At 41.4% G+C, this 18,179-nt stretch overlaps 2 protein-coding genes across 5 annotated transcripts in view; one reads left to right on the forward strand and one right to left on the reverse strand.

Annotated features, from left to right (window-relative positions):
* morn5 (MORN repeat containing 5) overlaps window positions 1-18,179 on the reverse strand; it is a 38,375-nt gene that overhangs the window by 11,989 nt on the left and 8,207 nt on the right. The window contains exons 5-6 of one of the 2 annotated variants that reach the window (XM_039614446.1): window positions 14,846-14,938; window positions 12,172-12,358 (exon numbers count right to left, since the gene is read on the reverse strand). In XM_039614446.1, the coding sequence (XP_039470380.1) occupies window positions 12,318-12,358; window positions 14,846-14,938 (134 nt within the window). In that variant the 3' untranslated portion in view covers window positions 12,172-12,317. Of the gene's footprint in view, window positions 1-12,171; window positions 12,359-14,845; window positions 14,939-18,179 lie in introns of those variants that run through there. The other variant, XM_031758794.2, reaches the window with a different exon arrangement.
* lhx6a (LIM homeobox 6a) lies at window positions 389-12,277 on the forward strand. Of its 3 annotated transcripts, none has more exons than XM_031758789.2 (9): window positions 389-907; window positions 1,752-1,823; window positions 2,106-2,288; window positions 4,067-4,188; window positions 10,755-10,972; window positions 11,364-11,464; window positions 11,559-11,654; window positions 11,822-11,996; window positions 12,140-12,277. In XM_031758789.2, exons 1-9 carry the CDS (start codon window positions 830-832, stop codon window positions 12,217-12,219), a joined length of 1,125 nt encoding a protein of 374 aa, XP_031614649.1. In that variant the 5' UTR covers window positions 389-829; the 3' UTR covers window positions 12,220-12,277. The 3 variants fall into 3 exon arrangements, with proteins under 3 accessions (XP_031614649.1, XP_039470379.1, XP_039470378.1); XM_039614444.1 differs by having other exon boundaries at window positions 798-907; window positions 10,752-10,972; XM_039614445.1 differs by lacking the exon at window positions 12,140-12,277 and having other exon boundaries at window positions 10,752-10,972; window positions 11,842-11,984.

An 18,179-nucleotide genomic window follows, 5' to 3' on the forward strand; every position in this document is an offset into this window, starting at 1 on the left:
TTTTATAAATTAGTAATAAGAATATACGTATGGTTTTATCCGCATATGCACAACAATCAGCGTTTATATAACAAAAACTTTGGTTTTCACGCGCAAACTTGTGCGTTAATTGCCGCATTGTTGTCCGCGGTCAACGCCAGCTGTATGTTTCCAGTAGCAAATAAATGACAATCATATAAACAACTATAATTTTCTTTTTTCCCCCTCTGCTGCTATAAATGTCTGAGATATCAAACATCCACCAGCAGAGCTTTGAGGAATCAGAACTATTCCAAACTGCGCGTCCAGCCTTCTCACGCACATGAAACTCTTTCCTCGCCCTCCCCCTTCTTTAACTATAAGGCAGGCCAGAGTCTCGCACAAACTTTCACTGCAGCTCTGCAGAGACACTCAGGTTCTCCGCTCGCCTGTGCAGCCCCGCAAGTCTCTGCTGAACTTCAAGAGCTTTTCTTTTGGGGGGGAGTTTTTACAAGGCGCCTCGACTTGATTCACTTCCTGTGGTCGGACCCCCGATCAGAAAAGGAAAAGAGAGAAGAAGACGACAGAGAGAGAGGGAAACGTAAGAAATCTGTTGTGAGGAGCAGCAAGCAAAACTCTCCGGCGCTGCGTGGCTGCATCACTGCCGTGACAGACCGTGTTCGTGTTTTAAAGAGAGACATTTTTTAAAAAAAAACAAAAGTGCGCGCCACAGTTCATTCATGGTACGGATATAACTGTTTTTTCCCCATCTTTTACTTTTTTGTTTTCTTTTTCTTTTCTTTTTTCACGCCCATCGCCGACTATTCTCCTGATCCCAGACTCTGGAAACACTGCGAGACTCCAGGGGTTCATGTACTGGAAAAATGAAGTGTTGTCCCCTCTTTCAGAGGGAAATAAAATTCTGTCCGAAGGAATCCCAACAAAGCAGGTACTGACACTCTGGAAACGCAATATTTGGGCCTTTTAAAAAATGGTTTAAAATGACTCCACTTGCAGCTAGTCAAATGTGCAGTGCGGATGCTATACTAGGCTCTAGTTTTACTGTGGGATATTTTCAACATGCCAGTTTCTCCTCTCACTGAACGGGACGGACGGCAGAAGCGCGCAGTTTATTCGGCAGCCCCCCCGGGGGGGGGATCGTGCGGGGATTTTGTTTTTTGTCTCTCCGTGATCTCACAAGAATCATGTTTCGTGTGTGTGTATGGAGATCAGCTGCACGCGCTTCTTCTGCGTATGAATGGCGTGATTTGCTGTCCGTGAGCCTCTCGAGCGCTGCCAATTCGCGTGAAGAGAATTAGATTTTAATTACAGCCATTAAAAATCAAATTTGCAATTCTTTGGGTGACCCGTTGCCTTTTTCCCCCCTGATTGACAGTTGAAATTGACACTCCGTGTCCCTCTTATCCCCCCAGCGTTTCAACTATTTGTAATTACAGGTAGTCCCCCCCACCCCCCCACACACCCACACCCCACTCCCCATCCTCCAGTCTCGTGTCCTGGATTGCGAAGAAAATGCTATTATTCTGAGAGGCATGGGTTAAGGGCAGGGGGAACAAATCAATCCAATTTGAGATAGCTTCATTAAAACACTGCCTTTTGTTACAGGGGGGCTTTTAAACAGGTTTAACCGGGGGTTTATTGTCAGGTCTACTTTATATAGGAGTAACCTCGGAGAGCTGTCCGCAAATGTACCCCGAGGATTGCTCGGCTCAACTGATGATGAGACGGAGAAAGTGATGAAGACCTGCCGCTCACTGATCGTTTTCTTGTAGGTGATCTCCACCGAGCACCAGAGCACACCGGGAGCCTCGCGCTGCAGTGTGGACTCTAAGCACACACCAATGGTGAGAGCTTTATTGCCCGTTTATGCTTTAAAACATATATGTTTAAAAAAAGGCTCTTTCAGTGCGCCGATAGCGTGCAGCGGATGACCGTTTGGCCCACGCGCATTCACGCTGGCGAAACGGGATCACAGATCAGGTTAAATTTGTGAATTATGCGCGCACTGCAGTGCAAATACATGGTAAAAAAAATGGCGACATCTGAAAACTGTCAGTGCTCTGATGAGGATGATCGGTGTGTGTGTGTGTGTGTCAGTGCTGAGCTCTGCTGATGCCCTCTTGCAGTCTCACTCGGACGGAGAATCCCAGCGGTCCAACATGGAGCGGGAGGACACCCGCTCTTCCCCCAGCACTCCGTCCACCCCCTCCGTGTGCTCGCCGACCTCCACCACCAGCTCGGTGCCGTCCACCGGGAAGAACCTGTGCGCCAGCTGCGGTCTGGAGATCCTGGACAGATACTTGCTGAAGGTGAGAGGACTTTTTGTTTTCCTTTTTACATTAACAGACAGAAATAGTTCGTCTACACAAGGCAATCGGGAGCTAATGAAGTAGGATGCTGTGCTGACTCTGCTCTTATTTTTGGATATGGCAGGCCCGCCGTAAGTTTGCACGGAATTTAACGCAATTTGGAGATTTGAAGGCAAAACAAACAAATAAATAAATAAATACAACTTCAAACTGAAAACAGACGAAAAGAAAAAAAAGAAAAAAAAAAGGTTGCAATGATATTTGAAGCAGCTGCCTGACTTACTTAAAACTTTTATTATCTTGTAGCCAACTAGGAAAACAGGAAAAGACACAAGAGGCGATTTGTTTCTAAATCTCAGCGATGTTATCGCCACCGTAACATTTCAGGAAACAGAGATTAAACGGCGCTCTGTGTTTGAGAGACCGCAGACAGTCACAACAGGAATGTTTTGGTTCTTTTGCTGTTTCACAGCCAGGACGCCCTGCTTTTGTCGCGTGCGCTCGTGTGTTTCCAACCCCAAACAATCTTCACTAGTGCGCGCGCGGCCGTGTGTGTGTGTGTGTGTGTCAGGAAGTGTGAAGATCATTAGTTCGTTATCTGCCTACTTTGTTCTCCATCCGCGGGACAGATAAGGCAAAGGAGGTTTTTTTATTTAAATATTTAATATCTGGGCTTAAATTAAATGTTTAGGCTATTATAATAAATTAGTCACACTGAAATTTTTATTTTATTTTATTGTATTTTTCATGTCCAGATCTATTAGTTTATCTGCAATTATCTGCAATAATCTATTGAAGGCATTTTGTCTACATGTTGTAAATTCTCTGGATAGATTTAATTTATACGATCTCAAAAACTAAACAATTAAAATCTTTTGTGTGCAACAATTGTTTGTCTTCTTTATTTAGCCTGTTGTTTTAAAAAAAAAAAATTTTTTCTCATGATGTTAAATGTCGGGACTGATTATTTAACACTGTATTCAAAATAATAATTAAAAAAACTCAAATTCATCAACGAAAAATATATTTATTAGGGCAAATAATAATAATAAATACTAATAATCATTTAAAGTTATAGATATAAATATAAATATAACATTAAGGCAAGTGTTTTTGGCAGCCTCCTTTAACTCTCTCAGTATGAATAAATAGACAAGCCGGATGGCTTTGCTGCCTGTAAGCTTGCAAAAGTATATTTTTTTAAATTTGTTTTGACCTTTTTTAAATTATTGATTTCCTAAAAGATTATAGTGCTGTTTAACGAATAAAAAAATCGCCCAGTCACAGAAAATATCGGTTGATGCCTTAATATTTCATATAATATTTTAATTGCCAATAAAATATGTTTTAGGACAAAAACAAACAAGCAAAAAAACCCTCCTAAAAAGTATATTACTAAAATACACGAACGTCTGTGATAAGCTGCACAGCTTAGTTTCAGCACTATATTCATAAATGGCTCAAAACTGTGAGGCTTTTTTTTTTTATTATTATTTAGAGTTTTTTGCATTTTATTTATTCAGTTAGAATAGTGAGTACAAATAAATTTTTAAAAAATAGTTTAAAAAAAACTTTATTTATATCTCTCATAAACATTCAAAATAAGCTCACGATCGGTCGGATTTGCGCAGGCGCGTTCATAACGCATGCTGCTGCATCACGTCAGTGTTCCACAGTGTGACAGAGTCATTACTCACCACAGCAGACACCCTAAGTCCTTAATGCGGCCTTATATCATCAGTTTGTGTGTGTTTGACACGCTTGGTGTCTCTTTGCAGGTGAACAACCTGATTTGGCACGTGCGCTGTCTGGAGTGCTCAGTGTGCAGGACGTCACTACGTCAGCACAGCAGCTGCTACATCAAAAACAAAGAGATCTTCTGTAAAATGGATTATTTCAGGTAGGGTAAGTTTATGGCCGTGTTTTCAAAATACCACGTCCGCCCCTCTGCCAGCACAGCTCTCTCTCTCTCTGTCGCACACACGTGCACGCACTCACACACGCACGCTTAACCTTTGAAACGTATGCATGTGGGTTGCCTCATATGTTCTTGAAAGGCCTTTTCAAAACCTGAAAGTGTGTAACAAAATAAAAGCTTTTTCCTACAGCGAAGGGCTGAAAGATTCACAGTTTTGTTATGGCTATCCAAAAAACGCGACATTTTCAGCAGCTAGGCCTATAAAAGGAAAAACACTGGAGTGCTGCACTCTGGGAAAATTTCCCTAAAGTGTTTAAAATGTTGTGGCTATGTAGGTTTTACGCTATTTAAAGAAAAACGCATTTGACCTTGTTCTGACCAGCTTCTCTTTACCGCTTTGATCATATCAGATCTTAAAAGGCAAATTAAAGTTAGCACACTTTAGTTTCTTTTCGCTTATTTATGCATTTCCAGTGCACTGTGCCAGACTGGCTGGGCGTGTTTTTGTGTTTTGCAACTGCCCGATCATTGGATCCTTTCTCCAGCATTTAGTGCCTAAAAGCTGGTGAAATCATTTTCTCATGACGCAGTCTTGAATGAGGTACAAAATTAACACACCACGTGCCACGATGCGCGCGGATAACAGTTTTAACACCCTGACAGGGACACGTGATGTAAACGGAAATTAGCGGAAATGCCAGTTTGAGTGTGTAGCTGTCCGGATTTAGTCGGTCCCTATAGACAAACAGAGTTTAAGTGCAAAAAAGGAAATGCCTAATATCTATTCTATTCTATAATAAAAGGATATGTCTCATTTTTAAAAAGCAAATATAATTTCAATTAGTGAATCAAGCCTAATAACAATAATAATAAAAACCCCAATAGCGATTGTTAAGTAAACCTAAAAAATTAAATATCTCTGTCACTGTCAAGAAAGATAACAAAGAGGTATGATAATATATCTAAAATAATACAAAATAAAATTGTATACAGTCTGTATACAACATGCCATGAATGCATAGGCAAATTTTGTACAATTTTATTACAATACAAGCTGGACTAAGAAAACCTGTCTGTTGTTTTGACTCAGATTTCTACTCCCTTTTTGTGTGTTTTTGTGAGTGCCAAAAAGCAAGAGGAAAGTATAAAAATGTGTGCAGGCCTGTGTGTGTGTGGTAGTACAGGGTTAAAAGGGGTTCACAGCAGCATCAGTATGGTAAATTTCTGTTCAGTAGCCTGGAGCTGGTGTATTAATCGTATGGACACGTGTGCCAATTTGTGCTTACCGCTCTGTGTGTGTGTGTGTGTGTGTGTGTGAGTGCATGGAGCTGCAAGTGAGCGTTGGTGTTTGTCTGATCAAAATCTGACACCAAGTCACTGCTCTGAGGTTTATAATCACCAGCAATTAGTTGTCCCCCCCACCCCAGACCCTCAGGCCTCCAGACCAGCAATTAGACCGCCCCGAGTGCCTGGTCAGCATGTAACTCGTGTGAATGTGGCTTATGTCCAAACTGAAAACACACCCTGAGACAGATACCTGCACAAGGACAAACATGTAATAAGAAACATAAAAACACAAATGTGAAACTTTTAAATGGGCATTAGCAGAAATGCCCAATGCACACACCTGCACACATAATCCACCTACTCACACACACACACTGCTCACCAACACACACAGATCTCTGTTTATTTATGCATGTCTAGCAGCTGCCAGTCATTTTGCTCCTTTTTCCCCCAAAATGGAGACTTTTGTGTTTGCTCTGCCGCACCATAATATTTTACCAACCCACCTCTTTTACCCACCCACCCAATGCTCCCTCAGAATTTACCTCCACACTGCTCACTGCTCGCTGAGAGACTCAGAAATGCTTTTTAAATGTGGACGCTTAAATACGTCATAGTATCAGATCTCAGATGGTAATGAATAAAACAGTTTAAGCTCTCTTACAGTCAAAGAGTTTTAAGCACTTGATTGTTTTAAACTATATTGTCACTTGTTGGTAGAGTTGTCTTTCATCAGATTGCTTCTCTTTCTCCTCTGTGCACCAACGAATTAAAACAGAGAAAACCTCGGCAATGTTGCGTCATCCCATCATCGGAGAAGTGCAACACTGCGGCAGTTATTATTTCTTTTAATCATCAAGGCATCTGACAAATATTTAGTCACTTACTCTTTAGTGTTTTAAAGGCCAGAAAGTGGCGACAAATGTACATAATCAGACGCCGAAGACCTCAGTAATATAATATAATCTCTTTTCAGAATTACTGCAGTATTTTAGCCCCAAATATTAAAAACCATTTGTCATTATTGTGCTAATTTAGTTTTCTTTGCTCTGTAGTGGTTGATTTCTGGGTAAAAATGAAATTCGTTTGTTTGTATAATGAGGGTCACTTAGGGCCTCTTTCTGGTTAATTTGGTCATAGATGTAGTTAAGTGGCATTTTTAAACCTATATGGTTGTTAATTAATTATTTAAATGCACAGAAATAAGAAAATATTTAATTCATAGAAACTGGGGGTCTAAATTAAACTGTCACATAAACTGACACATTTCCCCCTAAAATAAAACTTATTATTACTCTTGTTATTTTTCCTAATTTTGTTTAAAACGTTTTTTAATAAATAGTGTGAATGAAAAGGGTTTTTCTGCACAGATGTTTTATATGAAAAAACATAGTTATTTTCACAAAATGCAAAGCAACTAATTTCCTAAATTTAGAAGTTTAAAAACTGGTCAAAAGACCTAAACTGCTCCATAAAACACAGTTTACCTCACATTTGTCGTCTATCTGCTGTACAGAACTATGACTCTAAAGACAGAGATGACAAGCATAGTCATAAAAGAGTTCATACTGCAGATACGCAGATTAAAAACTACTGCAAGAAAAGAATAGTGAGTATGGTTACAATATGTGGACGAAATCCCTCTTTTGCACAATAACATCAGTAGTTTTGGATTCGATGTCCTAATAAGTCACTCTGAGAATGTGATGCTATTTTAAAAAATGCTGCATTGAAGCTTTGCTGCAGGGCTGGGGCCTGTGCAATGGTTACTTCTGTAAATATAAACTGTAATCTGGGTTTAGGCCAGATTTAAACTAGGCTAAACACCGCTGCAAGTCCAGATCCTTTGGGCTGCTTTCAAACCTCTGGAGATATTTCCTCATCTGTGTCAGCCTCTCATCTGGCTTTGGACTGACAGCTGCTTTAATGGGGCGTAATAGCAGGAAATCAGAGTGGGTTTCCCTCCATATACGTGTGTATGTGTATGCAGAGGTTGGGTGGGGGCGATGTCAGCGTTATAGGGGTGCAGGACAGAGCCCCCGCTGTGCCTCTCAAACCCATGTCAGGCCTCGGGGGCTTGCTTTCTCTCTCTCTCTCTCTCTCAAACACACACACATACGCAAACCATTTCTTTATCAGCCTCCTCCCCTCGCCTCCTTGCAGCCCTCCCTCGCCTCGCCCCATAGAAACCCCATCCGCGTCCGTGAGCTGCAGGCCACACAGGAAGTTGCCCTAATCAGGGGCACCCTGTGACACTGACACTGTAACCAGAGTCCACGTATGTAATGAACTTCGTGGGTGAGATGTGAGCACATGTGGATGTGTGCACGTCTCTTTGTGCGTGTGTGTGTGCTTGAATTTTTATCTTTTTTTTTTGCAATAATAATTATTCATCAACCACCCACCTCTGGTTAGCTGATTAGGTCTCCATAGCAACAAAGGAGAGCAGCAGCTACAGAGATTTTTATCAAGAAGCGAATGAATTAAAATTATAATAAGACATCTGTGACACACAGTGTTACGCTGCTCGGTTAAAGCGCTGCACTAGATTATTCATGCCGAAAATCAGATTGGCTGTTGCAAAGAAAACTGCCCGTATTCCTAGTTACTGCAGGCTAAAAGAGCAGCGGATGAGAGTGTCAAGGACTTGTATTTTCTGCAGGGTTTATCCATAAAACCCTGATCTATTAAAACCTGTTAAAAGACGTAAAGCATATGAAACATTTCCCCTCTTTTTCTCAGCTCAGAATCCTGTCAGCCTAATGTGAACCTCTCGCACACAAACCGCACAGCCTCTCTCAGGACAAATCTAATAGAGATTAGCATGTTCTCAGAGCACATCATAAATAATCCAAAAAACGTGTACCTCCTCAGGCCCCTCTTTCAGCAGCAGGTGAATTACCGTATAAAAAAAACAGTAAAAATTAGACAGAATAAGGGGAGCAAATAGGAGAAGTCTGAGGGGGAAAGGAAGTTTTGCGGTGAGTGATATAAGGGCTGCGAGGATTGACACGGATCCAAAATAAACATCAAGTTTTTGGTGCAAAGGGAAAATAAGATACAGAAAAAGTATGGGTGCAGAAGTAGGAGGGAAGGGAGGAAGACAGAAGAGGAGGAGGGGGTTAAAACAAGGGATGGTTTGCAGCTTTTTCTGGGTTCTGTCTCGGACCATGAAACTGACAAGCTGTCATGCTGCATTAGCTGCAACGTTCCACAATGTTTTCCTCTTTACTGTAGAAACAGGCCCGACTTCTCTGTAACAGTCTGAAAGGATACCGTACAGTGAGCCGCGCAGTCCATTTGTCTCCCGGAGCGGCTTTAATGGCGCATAAGAGGTTGTTTGGTTAAATCTGAACATATCAGAGACAACTTAAGCCCTTAGTGGGTGCCATGCCAGCCAATTTTCCTTGAAGGTCATCACAAGGACTCACTGTTACAGTCGCACCGCTTTTTTCCCCCTTGAAGAATACTATTTTTTGCATTTGTTGTGATATTCTATATAATTTGTTGACCCGTGATGATAAAAACTAGGCTGACCTTCAAACAGTAGTCGCCTAATGACGCCCCATAAATAGTCTGCACCACACTACATGCATAAAAGTGACTTCTGGCAAACAAGCTCATGCACATAAGGAGGGTTACAAGCTTGTGAGATGTCAGGGCCTTAGTATGCTTTCATCCTAGATAGAGTGGACTTGAGTGCACGCATACGCTGCCAAACCCACTCACTTGGCAGCCCTTGTGCTCCTCTGCACCCCCAGCTCTCTTTGCTCGCTCTCTCCGCCGCTGCCGCTCTCCACTTTGCCATTTCCCCCCAGCCCTACGACTCCCTGTCTCAGTCACTTACGTCCTCTCTCTCTCTCTCTCCATGACTGTTCTTTTCCGGCTCCCTGCCCTCCGCCAGCTCCACTGACCTCTGACTCTAAATATGGCTCATGTTTGTGGCTGTGTATGGAGCAGCGAGCGAAATATCGGGGTGAGCACGGCTGATGAACGTACACAAATCCGGCTGTACAGTGCAGCACACTGCGCATGTTTACCCCCACCCCCTTCCCTGCCAGTTTTATCCTTGAAGAAGCACTTTCTTTCAGGCTGCTTACAAATCTGGCCTCCTCCAGCAGAATTGGCAGCTGCCGACCCCAACAATGGCTCTTAACATAACCATAACCATCTCCAACCTAAAGCGTTTGATACCCATTAAAACCCATAATGGGTCCTTCAAATGAGGCGCTTAATATCTTTTTATTCTTGTGCAAAACAGGGAACATCTATAATATTTCTGTTGCAATAAAATGGAGATTTATTTGGATACTCCACGGACCCAGCTGCTCAGTAAACACAATCTCGCGAAGGGATATGAGATATTCGACATTTTTCCCCTAAACAAGTATCATCTGTATTGCCTAAGTCTGATATATCTTATTTCATAAGGCACAAGTGCTGCAGCTCAATTTGACTCATTTCTACACACATATTACTAATGCACTAATAAATTTGAAAATACTTTTTTAATATTTGGGATTTACATTTTTTCTTTTTAAAAGAATGGCCACCAACATATGGGATAGGATGGCCTTTTCATGGGATTAGTCATAAATCTACAGCAGCCTTTATTTCTTCTTTGACCACCGTGTCCTGTTTTATCCCCCTCATTTAAAACAGTTAAACTAAGCAGATGTTCAGCTATCTTATTTCTTGCTAATGAGGAATTGTCTTGAAGCATTTCTAGCCTTACATCTTTGATCCTCTTTCTCTCTCCCACCGACCACCCATCCGTAACAGCAAGTCAGGTGGTTTGGGTTTATTCACCGCCAACCTCGCTGTTGCTATCAGTTACAGCGAAGGCGATCTAGAATGATGTCATCTGGGTTTTACTTCATCTTCCACTGTGTTTAAAGCCAACCTGGCTTATGTGTGTTTTTGTGTGTGTGTATATATGTGTCAGGGGCTTCATGCATCAGTCAGGAAATTGCAGGTGTTGGTTTGTTTGCATTCAAGGCTCAGCTTGCAGCCGCACTCAGGAGTCTTTTCTGAAAGCCATATCCTCCTCCTCCAAGGTTTCCTTTAAAGCTTCTGAGCTTTGCCAGAAATAAAAAAAAAAAAATCATGCCAAACTTCACTTCAAGAAAATATTCTCAAAGAAAATGAAGTCACTGTGTATGTTTCATTTTCTGTTCTGCAACTATTTTATCTTTCCAAAGTGTCTTTTTTTACCCATCATTCCTCATTCTGCTGCTCTCTCCTTCTCCCCCTCACAGTAGGTTTGGTACTAAGTGTGCCCGCTGCGGGCGGCAGATATACGCCAGCGACTGGGTGCGGCGTGCAAGGGGAAACGCATACCACTTGGCATGTTTTGCCTGCTACTCGTGTAAGAGGCAGCTGTCCACGGGAGAAGAGTTTGGTTTGGTGGAGGAGAAGGTCTTGTGCCGAATCCACTACGACACCATGGTGGAGAACCTCAAACGAGCAGCTGAGAGCGGTGAGTGGTTGGGTAGATGACAAGATATATCTGAAGCTGTGCTTTTCAGCAAATTTATTGTCTGGTTGAATTATTCCTTGTTGTAACTATTTCAAATTATTGATATCTGTTAATTTTCTGAAACCGGAAATACCTACAGAATTAGCATGCTATGCTGCAAGAGCTCAAAAGTAGGCCACGGCTCTCAAATTTGGGTCCCTGCTGGGGCATCAAAACTCCTGAGGTCCCTTTATGATAAATTTTTCATGTCCTGTAGACTGATAAATAAATGACTATAGATGTCAGGAGACACAGAGTGTCACAGGATGTCTCCTGACATCTATAGTCACTTTATTTATCACTGAACTATTATCTGACTTGTCTCTGGCATGTGTGTGTGTGTGTTTTTTAGGCAATGGCATCACATTAGAGGGAGCAGTTCCAACAGAACAAGACAGTCAACCCAAACCAGCCAAAAGAGCACGGACATCTTTCACCGCAGAACAGCTGCAGGTGAGAAACGCACTCAGCAACACCGAAGTGCATGACGTTGATTTACTGTGCCAAAGCCCTGACATAGTGCCTAATATTTTGTCTCATTGTGCAGATCATGCAGGCACAGTTTGCTCAGGACAACAATCCGGATGCCCAGACGCTACAGAAACTAGCCGACATGACAGGGCTAAGCAGAAGAGTCATACAGGTGAGCAGTGTGTATAAAAAGCATGAATGGATGACGTCAATATAATAAAATGTTAAAATGCTAAACTAACGAAACACATTCTTACAGTTGTTTTAAATACATGCCACTGAAAAAACAAACTTTAAGAATATAGCCACATGATGTCTGGTTACATTGCATCTTCATAGGTGTGGTTTCAAAACTGCAGAGCAAGACATAAAAAGCACACGCCCCAGCACAGCGGGGCTCCTCAAGGTCATCCTCAGTCCAGGATACCCTCATCTCTGCCCGATGAGCTGCATTACTCTCCGTTTGGCAGTCCCGAGCGAGCGCGCATGGTGGCCCTTCATGGGTACATTGACAGTGAGTTATGATTTACTGTGGTGTAAATAGGCACATCATCTTTAGTATTTGTTTTGACTTTTTAAAGTATGGGAGCTTTGTAAGACACACATTTTGCTTTTTTTTTTTTTAATCTTGTGTGTTTTTTATGATTTGCTCCCCAGGTCATCCCTTCTCTGTCCTGACCTCTCAGAGTCTCTCTCATCAGGCCATGTCGCTGCCTCAGCTCCCCCTCAGTCGCTAGTTCTCCGACATGGCCCTTATGACCCCTGACCTCCCGATCCCAACCCCTGATCTAACATCAGTGATGTCTCCTGAACCAACTCAAAGGTCATCCAGGAGTCAGCGTGGAGAAGAGACAAATATTGCAGGAGCCTTGTCCACTGAAACCAGAAAAAAAGAGAAATGGATGAACGAGATAAAAGCTAAAAACCATCTGTGATTATGTTCTTTTCTGGGGATAGGACTTCCAAAAATGACTTTGAAGCGTTTATCATTAAACTCACAGACTATGTTTCACACGGACCCTTTTGCTTCACGTGTACAGCATCCTCCACTCTACTCAGAGCCACCTAATGTGGAGGTGAAGGGAGCTTTAAAGGGATAAACTGAGCAAGGAATCTTCTTGAAGTGCTGTCAAAACACGAAGAGAAATTTAAAGGGGAACTATCTTTGTGGCCCAAAGGCCACAGTAGACCACATTAGAGGTAAGGCTCCTGGCTCTTTTCTCTCTAAGCAACCATGAAGGAATCTAAATATAACAGAAATCTTTGATTGTTGAAATATTTTTTATTTCGGAATGACATATTGACTTTATGACGTCTCAGAAAAACCAGAAACTTCCTCCTTCCTTTCCCACCGAACTGAGGTGCAGAATTAGAGACAAGAAAATATTACGTGCCTTATCTTTTCCAAAGTGATATTTCTCACTAAACATTTAACTGTTATTACGCAGGAAAAATTATGAGACTCCTAAATCTTCAACTGGCAGAAAATCACAAACTAATTAACAGACTCTGTTGTAGCATTTTGTCTGTTTACCATTAAATGAAGCTGCAAAGGACAACATTGGAGACATTGGAGAGAGTTTGCAGACTTTAAACTATCACAGTCCTGTTTAAAGAGGAAAGTCTGAGATGACCATACAAGTCAAACTTCACATTCCTGCAAAATCAGACCACATTTCCAGATTTTCCCACAGGTGTAATGTTACTAATTTATAATTTATAAGGTTGCTTGTTCAGCCTCTCTGTGTGTGTGTGTGTTCCACACAAGCAGGGAATATTGTATTGGTACAATATGGACAGTATAAAAACGACTGGGTTTGTACATATTAAGATGTGTGTGTGTCTGTGTGTGTGAATGTGTGAGTATTGGCAGGGGTATAGAGTGTGCATTTGTATTTTAGTTTCATGGCCATAGTGTGAAGAACAGGATCCAACAAGACCTCAATGTCCTTGTATTTATTGAGATGGTAAATCCCTGTAAAGCACTTTTTCCCCCATTTGAAATGTTTTTTTTTGTTTTTTTGTTTTGTTTAAAAAAAACATGAAATGAAACAAAAAAGTTTATTTGATAGACTGTGCATCATAAATGTTTTGTGTAATAAAATGCAATAAAATAGAATGTGATATTTTTTTGGTGGCTTTGGATCATTTCTGAGGATAAACTAGCAAAGCAATTATTCACGTTTAATTTTCCAAAACATGTCAGCTGCGAAGCACAGACAAGCGTGTAAGACGATTAAATCGGGCTCAGATGGAATGAAGTTTCAAATGGTAAATATACAAATAAAATCCATAAATATAAAGTAACTCTGTGTTCCATGTGTATTTTTTTTTAAGTCAGGCATTGTGTTTTGCTGTAACTTCACTTCGTGTGTGTTTACTTTAGCATTTGTGCTCAATTTAGTGGTTAACAGTGTACATCCTTGTGTGTGTGTGTGTGTGTGTGTGTGTGTGTGCTGGGTCTGCATTTTTGTGCAAGACAAAGAGTGCATTATGGGAAATTTCCCCTGCTCTCAAGGGTGTTCATTCATTATTAATTTTATTTGATATTTTTTTAATCTGCTAATGGGGGTTTATGGCGATATGTTGAAGAGTAATTTAATGAGTGCCTGACGCTCGCCCAGCAGATCAAAGCCTTGTCAATGTTACCTGCTAATTTCCTATCTTTGGCAAATTACCTCAGTTTGTAGTTTAATACACTCACTTTTGAATGCCTGCTAAAATCTTTCATTTAGGCATGAAAAAAAAACCCTGCAAAAAAAGCACCAAAACCCCTCAAAACCAACCCTCACACATGAATAGCACATTTGTGTTACACCAAGAATCTGTGGTGTTTTGCACATCATTAATTCACTGTAAACAAGTCAATTCTTATTACAGGGATGGGAAATGTGTTGTTAGATAAAGTTAGAATAACAGAGTTGTTTGGGCAGCATGTATAAAGACTGTTTAACCCAGTTGGAAACTGATTGCCTGTCCTAATTCTTCTGGGTGTGAGATGTAGATCTGAAATAATACAGTATGGCAATCAAAATCAAATAATAAAACTGGATATATTCTGTACTGCCTGTAAACTGATTGTAAATGTATTTCCCAGATTCTTTCCATTCCTCTAGCTCCCTCTCTGTAATGCATACAGTATTATGGAAATTAAGATGAATGCACTGAAAGGTGGCTGTTGCACCTCCCAGAATACATAGGCCACAGCAGCAATGTGGGGGGAAAATAAAACGAGATGATATAAAAGCATGGACTTGATAATTTACTTTTCAGTCGTTAATGCAAAATGTAATACAAGACAGAAATTCCCTATAGCTCGGTTTTAATAAATAACAAGCTAAAAGTTAACATTGTTCTCCTCACATCTGGCTGCAGCTGATTTTTCCGGCTCAGCGCCACAAACCTCATCCCAAGCCTTCCGACAAGTCCGCACAATCCACTCATGCTCCTGGTCATCTGGTGGAAAGATCCAAAGGGAAATTATTACAATTTGTATCTTTTTATTCCAGATAAAAGTGAACCATTTAACCATTCTTTTGACCTACACTCTAATAATACAGATTTAATCGTATGAAGGCGCACAGCAAGAAGCATTTTTGGTTGAAGTCGCTTAAAACGTTTAAATCAAAAACCTAACAGCAAGCATTATCACACCGCAGGTCGCACTGAGTGCGAGGCAGCACCGCTGAAGGGCCATTTAAGTCTCGGTTAAATCTGTCAAAGCAAGATAAGCCCGACAATTAGCAGAAAATAACTTCTCAGAGCCACTTCAGACACCAATAAATAATAACCCCCACACACAAAAAATGGACGCCAATTTTTTTTCCTTTCTTCTTCTTCTTCTTTTTTTAACCGAAACGACTGCCAGAGGAGATGATAATAAACCAGTTTTTCGTTGTTAAAAACTGAAACGAGTAGCTAATTGCAGGGGAAGTCGGCTTTTCTCTCTGGAGCGCGCGCAGCTGCACGCACTTGAGCGGCTCGCGGGCCTCACCCCCAGGTTCCACCGCGCGCGGGGTTCCATTGTACAGAGGAGCAGGTCTGCAGCTCTCCCGCTGATTGTGTGTAATTGCCGGCCGAGGGCGTCAACACTAACAGCCTCTTCAAGTGCGAAACGGCCTCTCCCCTCATTCTCTGCCTCTCCTTTTCTACCTGCTCTGATCGGGAGGTCAATTGAACGCGACGGACACGCGGGCAGCTGCCGCCGCGGATCTTTGTAACGCATTTTGTTAGCGGAAAAGGTAATTACGGCAGCTCACACATAACTGAGCGGCCACGAGACTGACCTCAATTAACCACCAACCCCCCCAAAACCTTCCTTAATGATAATTAGATTGGGGGGCATTTTCATATTTGCTGCAATTCCGCTCTCTTCAGTGTTGGCAGCGTTTATCTCTGGATTTAAGTCACGTGTAATTGGCACCTAAAGTTAGCCGAGGGCACAGGTGGCTGGCGTATTTACGTGTGAGAACAGCACTTTTTTGTGATTTTTAAATTTAGCAGTTTTGACGGTGGTAATTATCAGGCAGGATGGGTATAACTGCAGTGAAATCCCGGGGGGGGGGGGGGGAGTAATTATAAGAGGGAAAAGCAACACAACAATAACAGAATGCAAACAAAATTATCAAACAGTTTTCTGGTCGACTAACAACCTGCATGGAGAACCTTTATGTGAGTGTGTGAGAGGAGGGGAGTGTGTGGAAGCGATAATGGCACCTTGTTAAAGTCTGTTTATCTTAATCCTCAAAATACACTCAGAGAGAAAAGTGTTTCCTTCCAGCCTAATGGCAGTGGTGTAACACACATACATACATGCATACATATACATGCACACAAAGATATACAGGATGGCTTGACTACAAAAGCAAAAATTTGTTTTCTTATAGCACAGTGGTTGCATAGGAGATTAACAAGGTTCTGCTGGATTTCATAATGAAGTAAATCCAGAATTTGGATAATATTCACAGGAACTCTGTGACTCACTGACAAACGACCTGACCCTTCACCGGTGCGATCGGTGGAGCACACTTTGTGGTTTCTAAGCAGAGGCTCTACAGTGGAAATCAACTAAATGAACACTTAGACAAACATTCAAACATACATGAATAAGTCATCTGTCTCCAATTTTAATGTGGTTTTGTGTCTTGATGACACACACATACAACATGAAACAGCGATGGTTTTACAATTTCTAGCTTTAAATGTATTAATCCGTCTGCCACGGCTCGCAAGATTAACGCACAAATCCTGTTTTATAGGAAAAGCAGAGTGAGGATATGTTGCACTCCCCAGCAGCCCGGCTGATTTTTATCTGTCTGTGAAACACCTCGGCTGGAAGGGGACAAAGGGAGGGGCCGCGCTTTGGTCACCAGAGAGGTGTTTTCCTTGGCAGTGGAATGTGTTCGGTGTGCAGCTCGCTCTGTGCAGAGTCTCAACTGGAAGCGGTTATTCCAGAAACAGGAAAACGCTCCAAATAATATGGCAACACATGGCCCCTTCTGAAGCTGCCTGTTGCCAAGACAGAATGCAGTATTCACAACTGATTGTGTGTGTGTTTGTTTGCAGTTATAACAGAACGTATTCAGGCACTCGCCAGTGGAGATTTCAAGCGCAGATGTGACCTATGCATCCCTCATTCTTTTTAAATTACAGTTTCACAGAGCGATGCAAAATGTCTTAGTACCTTCAAACTTTTAGCAGCAATCTTCATCAGCGATGGCTAATTAAAGTACTAATGTATGTCCCTGGAAGTCTGCTGGAAAGCAGATTAAAAATAGCTGTGCGAGCTGTTTGTATTTAAAAATATTTAGTCTGTTGATTGTGTGATTTGGACTTAAAATTTAACAGTAATCATTTCCCCGTGTTGCAGTCTGTTGGTTTTAATTAAGCTGCGCTTGTTTGTGACACAGTGAGGGTGGAAAGGCACAACTGTTGTAACGATCTCATCATAATGAAAATAAAAATTATTAAAAAAAACTCAAACAGCTTCAGAACTGCAGTCTAAATTGTACAAACCAAAATCTATAGTGTTGTTTGTTTGTCACCTACAGGCTATCTGGTTCTTTTAAACTGGATTAGAAAATCTCAACTGATTTAGTGAAATCACTCTTAAAGTTAGAGCACAAAGGTGCTACCGCTATCTGCTGCTTGACATGTACTATACTCTTATTTTCCTTTGGTGTATTCTCCAGGTGAGCAATAAGTAACCTACAAACTGCTGTGGGACTTAAGAAGAGGTAGTAAAACCAGAAACAAAATCTGTGATAGGTGAATGTGTATTTTGAATCACTTTCAATAACTGCACAGTGCACACTTCCTTTTTTCCTGTCCTCTGTTCATATCAGGAGGTAGCTTTGTATCCAAGTGACCTGTCTGACTCCTGCTCGAGACCCTTTTCCAAACTCCCTTCTTCCAGTGTCATCCCACCAAAAACAATGATTGCGCGGAGCTGTGCCAGTCTTTGAAATGCCTCTCGAATCCTAACGAGAAATTATTTTAACTGAGGCTATGAAATCACTAACTTTAGATATTTAAAAAAACAAAAAAGACAATTCTTTGCTTGATCTGAATCACAAAACTAATTTAGCAGACAATTTAGGACAGATTAGCTTTTCAAGACTGTATGACCTTAAATGAAGTAACAAACAGCAGCCAAGAACAACACACTGACTTCATGCGTCAGTGTGTTGGAGGAGGG

The sequence above is a fragment of the Oreochromis aureus genome, linkage group 7 (genome assembly GCF_013358895.1).
Source record: "Oreochromis aureus strain Israel breed Guangdong linkage group 7, ZZ_aureus, whole genome shotgun sequence".
NCBI classification, from domain to species: Eukaryota; Metazoa; Chordata; class Actinopteri; order Cichliformes; family Cichlidae; genus Oreochromis; species Oreochromis aureus.